Raw genomic sequence first — 21,132 nt, 5'->3', positions numbered from 1 at the left:
ACAAACCAGACAGAGCCGGTAGTATATGCCAATGTTTCAGCGCACGTTGGCGCACATGGCGTTTCCCATTGGCGAGTGCCGGACTATTCTGTACATATATATATATATATATATATATACACAATATACAAACACATTATATATATATATATATATATACAGGTTGAGTCTCCCATATCCAAAATGCTTGGGACCAGGGGTATTTTGGATAACGGAATATTCCGTATTTTGGAATAATTGCATATCATAATAAAATATTTTGGGAATGGGACCCCAATATACACACAGAATGCATATATGTGTTATATGCACCTTATACACACAGCCTGCAGCTCATTTTATACAATATTTTCAATAATTTTGTGGCTCAAGCAAAGTTTGTGTACATACATGAAATAATTTTATGTTTCATTTACACCCTATACACACAGCCTGAAGGTAATTTTATACCATATTTTTTATAATTTGTGCCTTAGACAAAGTTTGTGTACATTGAACTATCAAAAATCAAAGGTTTTATTATCTCAGTCATGGCAAAATTATTCTGTAATTCGGAATATTCCGTATTTCGGAATATTTGGATATGGGAGACTCAACCTGTATTATATATATATATATATATATATATATATATATATATATATTATACAGTCAGGTCCATAAATATTGGGACATTGACAGAATTTTCATATTTTGTCCTCTATTCACCACCACAATGGCTTTGAAATGAAACAAACAAGATGTGATTTAACTGCAGACTTGCAGATTTAATTTGAGGGTAATTACATCCAAATCAGGTGAACGGTGTAGGAATTACAGCGGTTTCTATATGTGCCTCCCACTTTTTAAGGGGCCAAAAGTAATGGGACAAACTAAACAATCCTAAATCTATCTTTCACTTTTTAATACTTTGTTGCAAATCCTTTGCAGGCAATTACAGCCTGAAGTCTGGAACACATAGACATCACCAGACGCTGGGTTTCATCCCTGGTGATGCTCTGCCAGGCCTCTACTGCAAATGTCTTCAGTTCCTGCTTGTTCTTGGGGCATTTTCCCTTCAGTTTTGTCTTCATGAAGTGAAATGCATGCTCAATCGGACTCAGGTCAGGGGATTGACTTGGCCATTGCATAACATTCCACTTTTTAGCCTTAAAAAACTCTTTGGTTGCTTTTGCAGTATGCTTCGGGTCATTGTCCATCTGCACTGTGAAGCGCTGTCCAATGAGTTCTGAAGCATTTGACTGAATGTGAGCATATAATATTGCCCGAAACACTTCAGAATTCATTCTGCTGCTTTTGTCAGCAGTCACATCATCAATAAATACAAGGGAACCAGTTCCATTGGCAGCTATACAAGCCCACGCCATGACACTACCACCACCATGCTTCACTGATGAGGTGGTATGTTTTGAATCATGAGCAGTTCCTTTCGTTCTCTTCTCTTCCCATCACTCTGGTACAAGTTGATCTTTGTCTCATCTGTCAATAGGATGTTGTTCCAGAACTGTAATGACTTTTTTAGATATTGTTTGGCAAACTCTAATATGGTCTTCCTGTTTTTGTGGCTTACCAATGGTTTGCATCTTGTGGTGAACCCTCTATATTCACTCTTGTGAAGTCTTCTCTTGATTGTTGACTTTGACACATATACACCTACCTCCTGGAGAGTGTTCTTGATTTGGCCAACTGTTGTGAAGGGGTTTTTCTTCACCAGGGAAATAATTATTTTGTCATCCACCACAGATGTTTTCTGTGGTCTTCCGGGTCTTTTGGTGTTGCTGAGCTCTCCGGTGCGTTCTTTCTTTTTAAGAATGTTCCAAACAGTTGATTTGGCCACACCTAATGTTTTTGCTATCTCCCTGATGGGTTTGTTTAGAGTTTTCAGCCTAATGATGGCTTGCTTCACTGATAGTGACAGCTCTTTGGATCTCATATTGAGAGTTGACAGCAACTGATTCCAAATGTCACACCTAGAATCAACTCCAGACCTTTTACCTGCTTAATTGATAATGAAATAACGAGGGAATAGCCCACACCTGTCCATGAAATAGCTTTTGAGTTGATAGTCCCATTACTTTTGGTCCCTTAAAAAGTTTGAGGCACATATTGAAACTGTTGTAATTCCTACACCGTTCACCCGATTTGGATGTAATTACCCTCAGATTAAATGTGAAAGTCTGCAGTTAAAGCAAATCTTGTTTGTTTCATTTCAAAACCATTGTGGTGAATAGAGGCCAAAATCTTAAAATTCTGTCAATGTCCCAATATTTATGGACCTGACTGTGTGTGTGTGTGTGTGTGTGTGTATATATATATATATATATATATATATATATACACTGCATATATAATATATACACACACATTAAAATTTATATCACATACTATATTATATCACATACTATATGAATATATATATATATATATATACACACACACATATAATATATACACACATATAGATAAATGTACAGTATATATATATATATATATATATATTCACAGACACAAACACATATATATATATATATATATATATATATATACGAAACGCGTTGAGGCTGTGGTGACCCCCGCTATCTGGGACTGCTATATCAAACAGATAAACTTTAAAATCATCTTTAAATTGTAATTGTGTTTTTTTGTGTTATATGTGTGTAATTAAAAAACTTTTTAATATACTACACTATGCAAGCATCTTTTTCTCCCCATTTATAATCCCACCTGGAGTGAATTAATTGTGCCACATTATAAAGGGATGTGAAGGTGTTGATCAAGGATACATCAATATATGCCTATTTATTAGGCACATACGGTACGCTTTGTAAATTATTATAAGTGTGCGGCTGATGGTATAAGTTACTACACTATAAAACGTTTTATCTCAACTCTTCTACTTTCATAAATGTTGTGGCTGTATTAACCATCCTAAACCCGGAGGGAAGTTCTACACTAAAAAGGAACGTATAATTGCGGACGAGGAACACATCATTATATGCCTGTTTATTAGGCACACACGGTACGCTTTGTAATTTAACATAAGTGTGCATTCAATTATAAAACTTACTAACTATAAGGCGCTCGTTCTCACCTCTTGTATTTTCATAAATTTTGGGACCGCACAACAACAATCCTTTTGGAGAACTGAGAGCAGCCACCGTGACAATGGGATTATAGTAGAACACTAACCAATTCATCAAAGGACTGTGATGTTTACAGAATCCATATAGGAACTAGCGCTACTATCAGTACCCTTTGTATACTATACACACATATATATATATATATTATACACACATATACAGTATGCATATGTGAGTGCCCCAGCGCTGCCCCTCTCCCAGCCTGAGCTAACTTACCGAGACTCTTCTTGTTGTTTGTCTCTGGTCAGCCAGGTTGGAGTGGGAGTCGACGGGGCCGTCCTGTAGTCCTGGGCTGTGCAGTTGCTGCCTGCAGTGCCAGGTGAAGTGGTGCCTGCCTGGTCCGATGGCGCTGGGCGGTGGGCCGGGAAAATGGAGGCGGAGCCGTGAGTTGTCACGGCTCTGCTCCGCAAAGGATGATGGGAGGAGTGGCCGCGGCCGGGTATGCACAGCATTCCCGTCCTCTAGCAGCAGCGGCCATCTTCCTTGTCCTTTGTAGTCAGAATGAGCTTCTATGCAGAGGCTCATTCTGACCTGGCTCCCACCTGACCGCTGCGCTGCTGGATCGGAGCTGAGCTCCGAACACGGTGGCGGCAGGGGGGCAGCTGCAGAGCCGTGGAATGCTCTTAAGGCATTCCAGATGCCTTAGGTATTAGCTTAGAATGCCTATGCCTAGGGCCGGCTCTGCATACACTTCCTGGACATGACGTGGGAAAGTGGGCATCTTAAGACAGGCTGGTGGGCATCTGCATACACAGAGCGATCACATGCTAAGACATAGTGGGCATGCTATTGCTTTGCTGTGCAATTGCGGATTTGCATACTTTCACTGCGTGCTAACACATCTAGCGAGCAAACTCATCTAACGAATCAAGCTCAGTGATTTCAATGGATTAGCATACTATTGCAATAAGACTGCGTGCGTAATCTCTATTGCATTCACAGTTGCGTTCCTTGCTAAATCAAGCCCATTGGACACAGACCTAATATTAACATAGCCGTTATGGTTTCAGTGATATGCTGTGCAACAGGATGCGGCTGTCATACTTGGTTCCTCTTGCAAATGATTGTTTCACAGTCAATTGTTTAAAACTACAAGTCTTCTTGGTCCCCTTCTGTGATGAAGATTAACCCCCCAGCAGCAGCAGCCCTAGTGCGCAAGGATTCTACTTGTGAATCCTTATATGGGAGGAGTCAGTCAGCCTTTGCAAATTGGATGCAGGACTACCACACATTAATGAGGAGGTTGCTGATGAAGGTGTTGGCGGTGGAGATTTAATGTGCTGGTATCTATACATGCTGCTGGTAGCTGATGCTGGTCTGCTTGCTATTATTTTAAATAATTTTTCAGATTTTCAATAATTTTAATGAACTTGCTGCAAATGATGTAACAGGGAGGAGGTGCCTAGATGGCTAACGTCCCCACCTCTACTTACTTTGGCCTCATAAATGGTACAGATGACTTGACAAATGTTGTCAGGATTTGGGTAAAAAACATGCATTCCCAAGCATGAGACTGTACTTCTAAACACTGACATGAAGTGTTGCCACTGGTGGCTGACTTACTTTGACAAAAACATCATCCTCCTGAATTGTATCAATTTGTTCTTGTCCAACACATTTATCATCAAGATCCTCATTAGTGCCAGATACACAGTTATCCCCCTCATCCTATTGCACTTCCAAAATAGCATCCACATGTCTAAATCATTATCATCATTACTTTTACTACTCATCCTCACATTTGGTGAAATGGTGGAAGGAGGCTTCTCTAGAATTACAATGTCAGAAATGTCAGGCTCACACATAGCACTCATGGACAGTGGACACCCTTATGGGCAGTACACACTATATGATATGTCGGCCAATCCAGTCAGATTAAATGACATATTGGGCTAGTCTAGTGTGTGCCCTCAATGCCACTGATGATGTGCGCTCCCGCGCATTGTCAGCAGGTCTGAAGGGCGATTAGTGGGGGGCCATGCTGTCATATGCCATCGCGATGTCGCTCCCGACATTGGCAAGTGTGTATGCACTTGCAGATGCCAGGACCCCCGCTGGTCCTGTCACTCGTGAGATCGTGCTGGGTACACATCATTAAATGTGTACTCAGCATTAGACTCTCCTCAGGGATCTGTGAATACACAGTTTGTTCTTCAACCTTAGTGTTCTTTTTGTGCACTTATCTGCCTGTTTTAGAAGTTGACTGTTTTAGAAGGTGGTGCATGAGAGATAGCTGACCGTGTTTGGCCCTAGCTTTCGCAATAGGCATTCTAGAGCATGAAAGAGCAGTGGCAGGACTACAACTCACAAATAAAGGCCATGGTTGAGCCTTTCCTTGCCACTGCATGTAGTGTATGGCATGTTCGAAATTTTACATTTTCAGCAGTAACTTTTTACTTCATAGTTAGAGGTAATGTTTTCTTAGAGATTGTCAAACATTGTTTAGATTTGGAGTACTCTTTCCTACACCTTCTTCTTACCTTTTGACTTTATTTAAAAGTAGATACTGAAGAAGTTCTATGATTGCCAGCACTAGTACTGGGTTGCTCCTGTTCTTCTATTGACTGATCCATGATGGATTTTTACACCAGGACAGGAGTGAAATTACTGTAGTTTAACTTAATTGCTACCACGCAAAGTGAACGTACAATGAGATAGGGAAATGAGGGATTGTTACCTTTACAATACAGTTTTATTAATAGCAGAACATATTTTTTTTTGCATTTATAATTTTTGGGGTGCAGCTGTTTAGAACACCACATTCAGTAAGTACAGTAATATATGTTACCTCTCAAAAACATATGATATATGATTTCAATTGAATTATAAAAGACTAGAGTTTTCTTAAAACAGGAATAATGTCTTCTTTGAGTCGCAGCTCACTCTGACACAGGAAAGTAAACAGTTAGACTTGATATCACACTGTCTCTACCCTCATGCACAAGTGTCAATATATACTTCAGTGTAGATGGATATCCTTGCGAAAAACAATTGTAAGTGCGGCTCACGTCAGGATCACTTCTAACAAAAATACACAAGAGCCTGTTTGCACTGGAAAGCAGGTGCTACTAGTGTCTGACAAACACAGTGACTGTGACAGTATCCTGTTTGCATGCAGATTGTAGTTGTTACTAGCTAGTGGCTGACAAACATACACATTAACAAAGATACCTGCAGTCTGTTATACCCTCCCACCCATTCCATCTACCTACAACTCTCTATAATGGCATCCTAATGGCATCTATTTGAAGCACAACTACAGCCCACACCATCTCCCTACACTCTACTGTAAGAAATGGCGCCTGATGACGAGGGCGGGACTCTTCTATGCAATACAACACCTGCAAGATCCGAGATTTCTGGGAAAATGACATTTTGTTTCATTTGTATATTTCTGTACTTGGTGGGGAGACCCGAGCTGGGACTCAGTTCTCCTTGGAAACCCCAAATTTGGTTGTGCCTCACATCTTTACTTAGGAGGTATTTACTTCCGATATCTAGTGCAAGGTCAGCTATAACTGCGGCACTGGCCACCCGCTGTATCAATATTTAATCTGACTATTTCTGATGACTGGGTTCACCAAATGTTTCCCATTCACACTGGGCCTGATTCTGTATCACATGCAGCAGCTTCTATTGGTGGTCGACCGTCTACAACTTTATGGCATACAAAGTCCTTCTCTTGTGTACATTCATGTGGCCAAATGTGCAAGGACTGAGACACCCACTTTTAGCACCCGTGCACACTGTAACATTAATTGGTGCGTCCTTATATGCCATCATCGGTTGCACCAACCCTATTGCAGGGCAGTTTCTCCGTCTGACCACGGCCTCCTATACTTCCATAATACTCCGCAGAACAGACCATTTTGCATGCACTAGTAGCCACCGCCCAGGAGCGCCCATCACTTATCAGCCACCTTTCTTATCGATCACAACAGCACCTTTCCTTGTACACTCTGTGTAACACATGCATCTTAGGGTTTTTCAGAAATTGTTGCGCATGCGCAGTTGGAAGTGACCTCATCTATGTGACCATCTCCTTTATATACATACATTGCCTTATGCAGAGTAAACATAATCATCGCAAAGTGCATCTAGGTGGGATGCGGCTCGTGAGCACTAATAATGACAGTACAGACTACATACAATGGCCGGATAGTGCAGACAATAAGCACCCAAGTGATTGTAGCACTAGTAATGCAAAGTGAACCAAAAGAAAATATAAATGATTATTTTATTTTTTATTTTTAAGGACAACACTTAAAATATATGTGCAAGCTTCATCTTCCCCAACTAATATGAATCATTCTCTACTTTTGTAAAACAAGTGTTCATTGGTGTTGAATCACTGTACCAGTAGTTTTACTGCTTTTGCATAAATGGGTGTGTTTTTAAGTTTTACCATTGACATGGTCATCATCATCATCAGCGTGCAACTTACCCCAGGGTTGTAGCATCTGCAAGTCAGACCCCTCCAGATGACTTTTCACTGGCAATTGTTGCTATATGTCACAACTGTATGACCACACCAGGCCCCTACTGTATGCTGGCCGCATCTGCTCATCCACTGCTCATGTCTGCATGCTCATTCCAGCCCTGGTTCTGGCCCCCTAGTCGTATATATGGTCGCAAGTCCGACACGCACCTGAAAAAAATACGTGCACTTCAAACTAGGGGTGAGCGGGTTCGGATTTCTGAAATCCGAACCCCCCCGAGCCCCCCCGATCCGAGTCCGATCCGAGTCAGGCTCGACTTTTCCTGCCTGACTCGGATCTGAAATCGAGGCAAAACGTCATCATCCCGCCTTCCGAGTCTCGCGGGTTTTGGATCCTATATAAGGTACCCGCGTCGGCGCCATTTTCTCACTCGGCTGTGGACAGTGAAGAGGGAGGGTGGGAGTTAGGGCTGTGTAGTGTAGTGTAGTGTAGTGTAGTGTAGTGCTGCTGTTGTCCACTACTTCAAAGTCCATAGGGGCTGGCTGTGTTGTGCTGTGCTGCTGTTGTTAATAGGGGCTGTGTCCACTACTTCAAAGTCCATAGGGGCTGGCTGGACTGTGTTGTGCAGTCAGTTCTCCATAGGGGCTGTGTCCACTCCAAAGTCCTGTGCAGTGTCCCAGACCTAAAGGGGTGCTGTAGTGTTGTCCAGGGGGTGCTCTGTCCATCAGGGGTGCTCCCCCCAAGTGCTAAAAAAATAATATATTTTCTGTGTTTGTGAATTGTGTGCGCAGTAGCCGCACGTGCATCAACAAAGTAGTGCCAAGCGTGCGCCTGTGTCATAAGTAAAGGGCATGCTGGCTTGACCGTTAAAGGGTGCTGTAACCCCCGAAAGTACACTCCAGTCCAAACCAAAAAAAAATTATTTTCTGTGTTTGTGAATTGTGTGCGCAGTAGCCGCACGTGCATCAACAAAGTAGTGCCAAGCGTGCGCCTGTGTCATAAGTAAAGGGCCGGCTGGCTTGACCGTTAAGGGTGCTGTAACCCCCGAAAGTACACTCCAGGCCAAACCAAAAAAAAAATTATTTTCTGTGTTTGTGAATTGTGTGCGCAGTAGCCGCACGTGCATCAACAAAGTAGTGCCAAGCGTGCGCCTGTGTCATAAGTAAAGGGCCGGCTGGCTTGACCGTTAAGGGTGCTGTAACCCCCGAAAGTACACTCCAGTCCAAACCAAAAAAAAAATTATTTTCTGTGTTTGTGAATTGTGTGCGCAGTAGCCGCACGTGCATCAACAAAGTAGTGCCAAGCGTGCGCCTGTGTCATAAGTAAAGGGCCGGCTGGCTTGACCGTTAAGGGTGCTGTAACCCCCGAAAGTACACTCCAGTCCAAACCAAAAAAAAAATTATTTTCTGTGTTTGTGAATTGTGTGCGCAGTAGCCGCACGTGCATCAACAAAGTAGTGCCAAGCGTGCGCCTGTGTCATAAGTAAAGGGCCGGCTGGCTTGACAGTTAAGGGTGCTGTAACCCCCAAAGTACACTCCAGTCCAAACCAAAAAAAAAATTATTTTCTGTGTTTGTGAATTGTGTGCGCAGTAGCCGCACGTGCATCAACAAAGTAGTGCCAAGCGTGCGCCTGTGTCATAAGTAAAGGGCCGGCTGGCTTGACCGTTAAAGGGTGCTGTAACCCCCGAAAGTACACTCCAGTCCAAACCAAAAAAAAATTATTTTCTGTGTTTGTGAATTGTGTGCGCAGTAGCCGCACGTGCATCAACAAAGTAGTGCCAAGCGTGCACCTGTGTCATAAGTAAAGGGCCGGCTGGCTTGACCGTTAAGGGTGCTGTAACCCCCGAAAGTACACTCCAGTCCAAACCAAAAAAAAAATTATTTTCTGTGTTTGTGAATTGTGTGCGCAGTAGCCGCACGTGCATCAACAAAGTAGTGCCAAGCGTGCGCCTGTGTCATAAGTAAAGGGCCGGCTGGCTTGACCGTTAAGGGTGCTGTAACCCCCGAAAGTACACTCCAGTCCAAACCAAAAAAAAAATTATTTTCTGTGTTTGTGAATTGTGTGCGCAGTAGCCGCACGTGCATCAACAAAGTAGTGCCAAGCGTGCGCCTGTGTCATAAGTAAAGGGCCGGCTGGCTTGACTGTTAAAGGGTGCTGTAACCCCCGAAAGTACACTCCAGTCCAAACCAAAAAAAAATTATTTTCTGTGTTTGTGAATTGTGTGCGCAGTAGCCGCACGTGCATCAACAAAGTAGTGCCAAGCGTGCACCTGTGTCATAAGTAAAGGGCCGGCTGGCTTGACCGTTAAGGGTGCTGTAACCCCCGAAAGTACACTCCAGTCCAAACCAAAAAAAAAATTATTTTCTGTGTTTGTGAATTGTGTGCGCAGTAGCCGCACGTGCATCAACAAAGTAGTGCCAAGCGTGCGCCTGTGTCATAAGTAAAGGGCCGGCTGGCTTGACCGTTAAAGGGTGCTGTAACCCCCAAAGTACACTCCAGTCCAAACCAAAAAAAAAATTATTTTCTGTGTTTGTGAATTGTGTGCGCAGTAGCCGCACGTGCATCAACAAAGTAGTGCCAAGCGTGCGCCTGTGTCATAAGTAAAGGGCCGGCTGGCTTGACCGTTACAGGGTGCTGTAACCCCCGAAAGTACACTCCAGTCCAAACCAAAAAAAAATTATTTTCTGTGTTTGTGAATTGTGTGCGCAGTAGCCGCACGTGCATCAACAAAGTAGTGCCAAGCGTGCACCTGTGTCATAAGTAAAGGGCCGGCTGGCTTGACCGTTAAAGGGTGCTGTAACCCCCGAAAGTACACTCCAGTCCAAACCAAAAAAAAATTATTTTCTGTGTTTGTGAATTGTGTGCGCAGTAGCCGCACGTGCATCAACAAAGTAGTGCCAAGCGTGCGCCTGTGTCATAAGTAAAGGGCCGGCTGGCTTGACCGTTAAAGGGTGCTGTAACCCACAAAGTACACTCCAGTCCAAACCCCAAAAAAAATTATTTTCTGTGTTTAGCCGCACGTATATATCAAATCGATATAACATAAATGGAGGACCAAACTTTCTCCGATAAAAATAAAATAGAGAAAGATCAAGAACCACTTCCTCCTAGTGCTGAAGCTGCTGCCACTAGTCATGACATAGACGATAACATGCCATCAACGTCGTTTGCCAAGGCCGATGCCCAATGTCATAGTAGAGGGCACATACAATCCCAAATGGCAAAGTTCAGGAAAATGACCTTGAAAAAGACATTTAAATCAGCTGAAGAGAAACGTAAACTTGCCAATATGCCATTTACGACACGGAGTGGCAAGGAACGGCTAAGGTCGATCCCTAGTATGTTCATGACTAGTGGTTCAGCTTCACATGACGATGGAAGCCCTCCTCCCACTAAAAAAATCAAAAGAGTTAAGCTGGCAAAAGCACAGCGAAGAACTGTGCTTTCTAAGAAGATATCACAAATCCCCAAGGAGAGTCCAAGTGTGGTGGTGGTTGCGATGCCTGACCTTCCCAGCACTGGACGGGAAGAGGTGGCTCTTTCCACCATTTGCACGCCCCCTGCAAGTGCTGAAAGGAGCACCCACAGTCCACTTGCTGATATGCAAATTGAAGATGTCACTGTTGAAGTACAACAGGATGAGGATACTGGTGTAGCTGGCGCTGAGGAGGAAGTTGGCGAGGAGGATTCTGATGGTGATGTGGTTTGTTTAAATCAGGCTCCGGGGGAGACAGTTGTTGTCCGTGGGATGAAAAAGCCCATCACGGTCATGCCTGGGCACAAGACCAAACATTCCACCTCTTTGGTCTGGCAATATTTCTATCCAAATCCGGACAACAACTGTCTTGCCATATGTACCATATGTAAAGGTGAAATAAGTAGGGGTAGGGACGTCAACCACCTAGGAACATCCTCCCTTATACGGCACCTGCAGCGCGTTCATAAAAAGTTACTGTCAAGTTCAGAAACTTTGGCTAAGACCGTAAGCAGTCCAGGGACACCTAAATCCCGTTGTCCTGTTGTATCCAAGCGCCTGCAAACCACACCGTCAACTCCCTCCTCGTCAATTTCCTCCTTAGTCAGGATCGGAAGTAGTCCTGCAGGCCATGTCACTGGCATGACTGACTCTCCTATCCGGGATTCCTCTGGAGGATCCTGCATTGCTACGCCTACTGCTGCCGCTGCTGCTGTTGCTGCTGCTGGGAGTCGTTCATCATCCCAGAGAGGAAGTAGGAACACCACTACTTTTACTAAACAATTGACCCTCCAACAGTCCTTAGCGAGGAGGATGAAGTACGACAGCAGTCATCCTGAAGCAAAACGTATAACTGAGGCCTTGACTGCTATGTTGGTGTTAGACGTGCGTCCGGTATCCGCCATTAGTGCAGTGGGATTTAGACAATTGATGGAGGTAGTGTGTCCCCGGTTCCAAATCCCGTCTAGATTCCACTTCACTAGGCAGGCGATACCGAGACTGTACAGAAACGTCAGAAAAAGTGTCCTCAGTGTCCTGAAAAATACCGTTGTACACAATGTCCACTTAACCACGGACATGTGGACAAGTGGAACAGGGCAGACTAAGGACTATATGACTGTGACAGCCCACTGGGTAGATGTATCACCTTACGCAGCAACAGCAGCAGCGTCACCAGTAGCAGCATCTCAGAAATGCCAGCTCGTTACAAGGCAGGCTACGCTGTGTATCACCGGTTTCAGTAAGAGGCACACCGCCGACAACCTCTTAGAGAAACTGAGGGAAATCATCGCCCAGTGGCTTACCCCACTTAGACTCTCCTGGGGATTTGTGATATCTGACAACGCCACCAATATTGTGCGGGCATTACATCTGGGCAAATTCCAGCACGTCCCATGTTTTGCTCACACAATAAACTTGGTGGTGCAGAATTTTCTGAAAAGCGACAGGGGCGTGCAGGAGACGCTTTGGGTGGCCCGAAAAATTTCTGGCCACTTTCGCCATTCAGCGACTGCGTGCCGAAGACTGGAGCGCCAGCAAACACTCTTGAACCTGCCCCGCCATCACCTGAAGCAAGAGGTTGTGACGCGGTGGAACTCAACCCTCTATATGCTTCAGAGGATGGAGGAGCAGCAAAAGGCCATACAAGCCTATACATCCACCTATGACATAGGCAAAGGAGGGGGTATGCACCTGACTCAAGCGCAGTGGAGAATGATTTCCGTGTTGTGCAAGGTTCTCCAGCCCTTCGAACTTGCCACACGTGAAGTCAGTTCAGACACTGCCAGCTTGAGTCAGGTCATTCCCCTCATCAGGCTTTTGCAGAAGCAGCTGGAGAAAGTGAAGGAGGAGCTAAGACGGAGCGATTCCGCTCGGCATGTGGGACTTGTGGATGAAGCCCTTCATTCGCTTTGCCAGGATTCCAGGGTGGTCAATCTGTTGAAATCAGACCACTACGTTTTGGCCACCGTGCTCGATCCTAGGTTTAAAGCCTATGTGGTGTCTCTCTTTCCGGCCGACACAAGCCTGCAGAGGTGCAAAGACCTGCTGGTGAACACACTGTCAGCTGAAGCGGAACGTGACACGTCAACGGCTCCTTCTTCATTTTCTCCTGCAACTGGGGCTGCCAGGAAAAAACTTAGGTATCCTAAGCAACCCGCTGGCGGTGATGCAGGGCAGGCAGGACCAAGTTTGGACATCTGGTCCGGACTGAAGGACCTGGCAACAATTTCTGACATGTCTACTGTCACTGCATATGATACTGTCACCATTGACAGAATGGTGGAGGATTACATCGGTGACAGCATCCAAGTAGGCATGGCAGACAGTCCATACCTGTACTGGCAGGAAAAAGAGGCAATTTGGAGGCCCCTGTACAAACTGGCTCTATTTTACCTGAGTTGCCCCCCCTCCAGTGTGTACTCCGAAAGAGTGTTTAGTGCAGCCGGGAACCTTGTCAGCGAAAGGCGTAGGAGGTTGCTTCCACAGAATGTGGAGAAGATGATGTTCATCAAAATGAATTATCAGCTCTTCCAGGGAGACCAGCCTCCAGAAGGTACAGAGGGACCTGTGGTGGTGGATTCAAGTGGGGACGAGTTAATACTTTGTGAGGATGAGGATGTACACACTGAAGAGGGTGAGGAATCGGTGGATGAGGAGGATGAGGATGACATCTTGCCTCCATAGAGCCAGTTTGTGCAGGGACACATTAATTGCCAGCTTGTTTTGTGGGGGCCCAAACGAACCAATCATTTCAGCCACAGTTGTGTGGCAGACCCTGGCGCTGAAATGATTGGTTTGTTAAAGTGTGCATGTCCTGTTTATACAACATAAGGGTGGGTGGGAGGGCCCAAGGACAATTCCATCTTGCACCTCTTTTTTTTCTTTGCATTATGTACAGTTTGGGGCCTAGTTTTTCAAACTGCCATCCTGTCTGCCACTGCAGTTTCACGCCTAGATGGGTCACGTGTTTGTGCCGCCCACTCGTGTCGCTTAGCATAGTCATCCAGCTACCTCGGTGCAACGTTTTGGACATAAAAACACTATTGTGAGGTGTGAGGTGTTCAGAATAGACTGGAAATGAGTGGAAATTAAGGTTATTGAGGTTAATAATAGCATAGGAGCAGAAAAACCTACAAATTCTGTGATTTTAGCTGTTTTTATGCTTTTTTTAAAAAAAATACAGATCCAAAACACAAAACCCAGAACCCAAAACACGGAAGGGTGGTTTTGGCAAAACCAATCCAGATCCAAAACACGAAGAAAGATCCAGATCCAAAACCAAAACACAAAACACGAAAAGTGGCCGGTGCACACCCCTACTTCAAACAAAATGTGCACGCCCACTAGATACATGCTGGTTGCAGGCAAAAAAAAAAAAGTTGCAATTTGCATTTACATCTGTCTCTGAATAAGGAGCACAGTGACCATATTCTGTGCTTTTCAATTAATTCTGAGCTTTTATTCCATCCTATAGAAAATGGACCTGGTGCTCGTGCCACAGAAAGCTCATGGAAACTTCTATGAAGGGGATTGCTACCTCCTGCTCTCTGTAAGTGTCTCAGTAATAAGGACAGCCTATCTATAATACTTGGCCTTCGATTGTGCTTATAGCAGAAACACATTAAACAGGAATCTGAATGGCAATGGAAAGTAAAAGCGATATAATCTATACAAACACAGCAAATGAATAGGATGTCAATATGAACAACAGGCGAGTCTCAAGGTAAGCAAATAGAAAATGCTGCCAGCGAGGCTCTTACCCAGGGCACGGCATCCCGTAAAAGGCAAGGAGGAAACTTAATACTGCATGCTGTTTCTATTCTGATATTCCTTATTTAGCATTAATAATGAATAATAGGTCCTGCAATGTAAAACATAGAAGTTTATATTGATTTTTGTCCTTCAACACTCAGACAAGAAAATCAGGCAATTCCTTGCTTTATGATATCCACTACTGGATTGGAAAAGACTCTTCCCAGGATGAGCAAGGATCAGCGGCAATATATACCATCCAGTTGGATGACTTTCTAGGCGGCAGCCCAATACAGCATCGGGAGGTCCAAGGGTACGAGTCAGAGTCTTTCAAGGGGTACTTCAAGCAGGGAATTATGTGAGTATTGCCAGGACTGGCCTTAGCCCTTCAGGCCCATTTGTGGTAAAGCCCTGTGTGAGTGGGCAGCCTACACACCTTAGACTCTCAGATATCTTGATCAATGAATTAGTCATTCAGAACGAAGAGCCTAATTCTAAGTGGCAGGCAAGTCCACAAGCAGAGGCATCTAGTTACTTTTTAGCAAGCTGCGGAGGCTCAGACGGTTCTCTCTGTCCATGAGTGTAAACTGGGCGGATACCTTGCGATGACATGCAAGAGATCCGTTTCGTGGGAGTCTCGTTGTCGTACTATTATGTGGCATGTACAGTATATGTCGTTGGGACTGTTTCCGACAGATCTTTTGAACCCAGCATGGGATTGGTACCAACACTAGATGATAGAGCTGTAAAATGGAAAACAGTGGGTGGTACGACTATATGCATGAAGCCGTACGGATACTTGCATTAGCATAAGATAGTAAACCTGGAAGCCGCGGCCGCCTGCTCTTGCATTAGCTTTGCCTGCAACTCAGGATCAGGTCCTAATTATGTACCTACTACAGCCTAATAACTAAGTGCGTGATATGCATTTTTTCATATTATGCAGCTGAAAAACTAGGTTGTGACAAATGTTCTCCCAGAGAGACCCCCGTCCCCCTCGTCCACACCTTTAAACGCCCCTGCTGTAAAGATGGGAATTGCAATAGTCAATGCAGCAATCTATAGGGGTAGTGTTTCTGGGACATGTGTATCAACGGTCACCTCCGTGGGACGCAGAGGGATTATGGGTGCAAGAGCTGGGGATCTCATTGGGCATTTCTGGGAGGTAACATGGGGGTAACTAGCTAGATGCAGACATGTGACTTACAGCGACTGTGTTTCAACACGCAGTAACGCTGACACAGGACGCACAACTTAGTGCTCCAGAAGTGCTGAGCACGTTATTGATATCTGACCAGCCGTAGGCGTTATCAGTTCCAGGGCATTCCCTATACTTCTGCAGCCACTAGCCACGTCCATGCATGCCATTGTTCTGTCATGTTTTGGGGGAGCGAAAATATACTAAATACAGTATATGTTTTACAAATAATTGTCCTACTCTCTAAAGATAACAGTAATGTAATGAAGCGCATTATTAGGAAAATACATTTTATAGAAAAGTCAACAATAAACCTCTTACGTTATGGACGTAGGAGGGTATTTATCAAAGCTTGGAGAGAGATAAATTGTGAGAGATAAAGTACCAACCAATCAGCTTACATTTTACAGACTATGGGGTCTATTCATTTCATATAGAACATGAAGTGGCTACCGAAAACTATCACTAAAGATCGCATCACATTGATACAATATATAATGATGTTTTGTAGCCATTCATGTACACTTACTTCAGGTAACAGCCCCTCGACGATGCCTGGAAGCAGTGAAAAAGGATTTTCTCTGCTTTATGAATAAACCCCTGTGTTTGTAAAATGACAGTAAGGAGCTAATGGGTTAATACTGACCCCGATAATTAACACACTGACTCGCCGCGGACGCCGAAGCAATCCGTCATTGCTCCGGCACTGAGACAGCTGATTCGAAAAGCAGCTGCCCCAGCGTCCGAAAGAAGCAGTGAATCTTTTCACTGCTCGCGAGAGCAGTGCGCATGCGTGACCTGTGCTTGACCTACACGTCACGCATGTGCACAAGGCCCTGACATCCGGCGGAGGGACCCTATTCGCGACCCGGGACTCCTTCCCATAGGGAAGGACGGGGTAGCGGTAGCAAACTTCATCTAAAAATGGCAAATGCTACCGCAATCAAGCTCCGAAAAAATATTTTCGGAGCTTGATGAATTCTGTCCCCATACTAGTGAAAGGGGACAGCGGGCCATTCCACAAGAGGAAGGTAAGCAGGAGATATCTGTGACATCTCCTGCTTTACCTTCGTGATGAATGGCCTGAACACTTAATGGTTACAATTGCAGGTGAAAATGTGTATTTTCACCTGCTTTTGTGAAAATTAAGTGATGATGAATAGGCCCCTTAATCTCTCATAATTATCTCTCTCTCTGAGTTTTAATAAATACCCCCCATAATGTGCTTATATTAAGATAAAACATAGGAACCCGTTGACATAGACACATATATTTGTGTTTGTTGTAAATTGTTTCATACAGTGTATTGATATATCATTCAGTCTTGCCCCAGTGTTCTTTCATTAGCTCTTTTCTAGTTACAAGAAAGGGGGCGTGGCATCTGGAATGAGACATGTGGACACCAATACATACGATGTGAAGAGACTGCTCCATGTCAAGGGAAAAAGGAACGTCACAGCCACCGAGGTAATTCTCAGAACCTAGAAATAGTACCAGTGAGACATCAGCTAGAAAACTAAAGCAAGCTGAGGGCCATCTGGGACAGATAAAACATAACTGCTATAATTGAGACCCCTGAGGTGGGATTTCAGCAAGTGTGCCATTCCCCCTTCCACTTTGTTTCTTACCTGCTTGTTATAGGTTTCTGTGTAACACTTTTTCACCAGCCACAGAATAGGTGACATGACCTTGAGGTTTAGGGCTCCTGGGGGGGGGACTTAGGGTTAGGGACCCTCCCCGGAAGGTCAAGGTTAGGCTAGGGGAAGGGGGGAGGTTAGGGTTAGGCACCCCCCCGGAGACTTAGGTTTAGGCAGCGGGGAAGGGAGGGTTAGGTTTAGGCACTTAGAGGGGGGGGGGGATCAGGGTTAGGCACTGGGGGCGAGGTTAGGGTTAGGCACCTCTAAGGGAGGGTTAGGGGGAGGGAATTAGGTTAGTCAATACTTACCTTAGGACGATCGGGATTTTCAGCCCTGTCGGCCTCACTTTGTCGGTGTTTGAACCGCCGACCATGCGTCCAGCGGTAAATCATACCGATTCCCATTGGCACATAGTTGGTGAACCTGGGCTACTTTAGTTGAATAATTGGATCTACAATAAGTAAGGTTCCATAATGAAATACAGTCCCACACAAGCACACTGTCCAATGAACCAAAGCCCTTCAAACTTGATAACCTGGTTTCTGTAGTTCTCCCTGTAGTAGTGTTAGACAAAGGCAGATTAAGAAGTGCTCTATTCACCTCCAAACACAAGCAATATAATTTGAAGGAGGCATCAGCATACATACAAACAAATAAGAGCAAGTCACAGTTTGGACAGATGGCACATTTCTTCTTGTTCAAGACTTTTTGATCTGTTTTCGTCTTTGAGACTAAACGTTGAGTATCCAAAAGCTGACTTGTTGTTTATTTGTTTGTATGAGTGTATCATTATGTCTGAAATACCTGGACACAATTGCTGCAAGTCTGCAGGAGTTAAAGTAGCACCAACACGAAAAAAAAATATAAATTTATTTATTTATTGGCCATCTTGCTCATAAATGTTTACCTGCAACCTATAGGAACAGTACGGAGTAAAAACACTTTTCTGTGTATGGGAATGGGACTGTCTGCTAATCTGTCTATGTGTAAGTGAGGGAATTATGCAATTTTTACTCTTGATATGGTATTTAGGGCCTTATCCAGAGATAGACGGATTTGTAGAGCCGCACACAAGCGACTGTAGCTTTCCGGATCCTGACCGGGTGCTGGTCTCTTAAGAGGCCAGGAATCTTTGTCCAGCCTTGTAGACCCTGGCCTCGTCCCTCCCGGGAACAGTGACCAGGCACGCCCAGGCTCTGCCCCCCAAATGCCGCAGTATGTCAATCATGCTGTGGCTTGAGGTTGTCTGCGAGCGAAATCACAGGACCCGTTCTGCACTTGTACAGGTGCAGACCCCTCAACATTGGAGATGTACGTTAATCATCAGATTAACATACATCTCTGAATCAGGCCGTAAGTGTACCAGATTAATCACTTTGGATATACAGATGTTGGCTACATATTATCATCATCAGCGGTCCTGATATGGTTATTTAAAGCACTAATTATATTGGCTTGCTATTTAGGAGGCTCCAATTGTTAATGCTGTATGATTTACTATGTCTACACATTCATAAGGTTGAAAATGGAATGTTATGATGTTGACATCTGCAAAACACAGACACACTTAAAATTTTGACATATGATATGTAAACATGCAGACATCATTTAGAACGGTTAGTTAGCGTTAAAATTGCTTGTCGGCATGGTGACTGTCCACCTGTGAATTCTTATGATTCTGTAAGTCTATCAGGATACATTTGTGCTCTGTTTTTTTTGTTTTTTTTTAATGAAACTATGACCTTTTTTTTTTTATATAAGATTGTGATTATTGTTATGTGTTGTTTTTTTTTTTTATGTAAAATTATATTGTTTCACAGCAGATCTAGGATGACAGGGAAATTGGGTCCAATACCTTTTGGCTGATGCAGAGCTATGCCGTAATTGGACACATGTTGGTTCCGAACTACATGTATGGAAAAAATTTATATATTTGGCCATATGTATCTTGCAGTGCGCCCATACCGTATGTGTATAGGCTACTATTCATCATAATCAGGTGCAAAAAGTATGCCTGGAAACAAACGCATTTATGATTATGTGCAATGCTGCATAACCAGCAATTCATTATTACTGACATGCTGGTTGTCCCCTCCAAGAGGGGGCAGCGAGGTGGGAAATGCAGGGAAGTGGAGAGGCCCCACAATTGCATCATCATAGCACTGAACCCCATGCTTGCTTACCCTCCCGATTTCTGCGGGAGCCTCCCGAATTAAGATGGGAGCTCCCGCTACCCCGCAGTGTATATGCAATCCCCCGCTTTCCCCACTGCCCTGCTGGAAATCCTACCTGCGCATGCGCGATGGGGCCCAGGCTTGTATACAGGAAGACGCAGGGGCAGGGAGTCTGTCTGCTATGGAGCCCGAAGATGCCTCCCAGGTCCGCCCCCTGCACAGCTGACAGTCACATGGGCCACACACTGACTGCTGGGAGAGACTGATGCTCCCAGCATTCCCTGGCTAGCCCAGACTTCCCAGCCATAACGGAGGACAGACAGCTGGAGGAGGAGCCTACGCTGAACTGACTGAGGAGCTGTGTGACTGATCAGAGGGGGTCATTCAGACCCACTCGCGAGCGGCAGTCCGCTCACAAGTGGGTCGATGGTCCCCACTGCGCATGCGTGAGACCCGACGAGCGAAGGACTTTCCTTCGCTCGGAGTGTCTCATCAAAGGGGGCGTGCTGTTGATGGTGACTGACAGCACGCCCCCTTTGGTGGGCGTGCCGGGGGCGTGCCTGCCAGAGGAGGCGTTCCCAAGGGAACGCCTACCGACTGAAGCCGGCCCCACTGACATCACTAGTGATGTCAGTGGGAGTGATTTTGGCTCTGATAGAGCCAAAATCACTCCTGGCCTTGCGGTTGAGAAACCCAACCGCAGGCTTTTACTCGCAGTTTCGATGGTCGCGATGGTCAAGACCATCGCGACCATCATTTTGCACGCTCGTATATGCTGTGGGTAGTGACCCACAGCTATACGAGCGTCCAGGAGGACGCTCCATATTAATGGAGGTGGGCCCTGATTCAGAGCGAGTGCTCTGGTCAGAGCGTCCGGCTCTGAATCAGGGCCAGAGCTCACTGTAGCTCGAGCAAGAACCATGAATGTCAGTGGTGCTGCAGGAGAGGACAGGTGAGGGGATGAGAGAGAGTGTGTGTGTGTTGGTGTCTATTACTATGTGTGTGTGTGTGTCAGTGGGGGGGCCATTAATGTGAGTCTGTGTGGGGGGGTCCTATTACTGTGTGTGTGTCAGTGGGGGGACCATTAATGTGAGTCTGTGTAGGTGGGGGTCCTATTACTGTGTGTGTGTGTCAGTGGGGGGACCATTAATGTGAGTCTGCATGGGGGGTCCTATTACTGTGTGTGTGTCAGTGGGGGGACCATTAATGTGAGTCTGTGGGGGGGGTCCTATTACTGTGTGTGTCAGTGGGGGGACCATTAATGTGAGTCTGTAGGGGGGTCCTATTACTGTGTGTGTCAGTGGGGGGACCA

General features: G+C 45.0%; 1 protein-coding gene across 3 annotated transcripts in view; it reads left to right on the top strand.

The window, feature by feature from the left end:
• Nucleotides 1–21,132, top strand: part of AVIL (advillin) — a 118,069-nt gene that overhangs the window by 43,082 nt on the left and 53,855 nt on the right. For all 3 annotated transcript variants that reach the window (XM_088465927.1, XM_088465929.1, XM_088465928.1), the window contains 3 exons: nucleotides 14,534–14,608; nucleotides 14,973–15,169; nucleotides 17,368–17,476. In XM_088465927.1, coding sequence (XP_088322053.1) covers nucleotides 14,534–14,608; nucleotides 14,973–15,169; nucleotides 17,368–17,476 — 381 coding nt within the window. The remainder of the gene's footprint in view (nucleotides 1–14,533; nucleotides 14,609–14,972; nucleotides 15,170–17,367; nucleotides 17,477–21,132) is intronic.

This window comes from Taudactylus pleione, unplaced genomic scaffold (assembly GCF_031769625.1).
Source record: "Taudactylus pleione unplaced genomic scaffold, aTauple2 ptg000065l, whole genome shotgun sequence".
NCBI lineage: Eukaryota > Metazoa > Chordata > Amphibia > Anura > Myobatrachidae > Taudactylus > Taudactylus pleione.
Note: the sequence above shows the minus strand (reverse complement) of the source record. Positions and strands in the feature narration are given on the sequence as shown.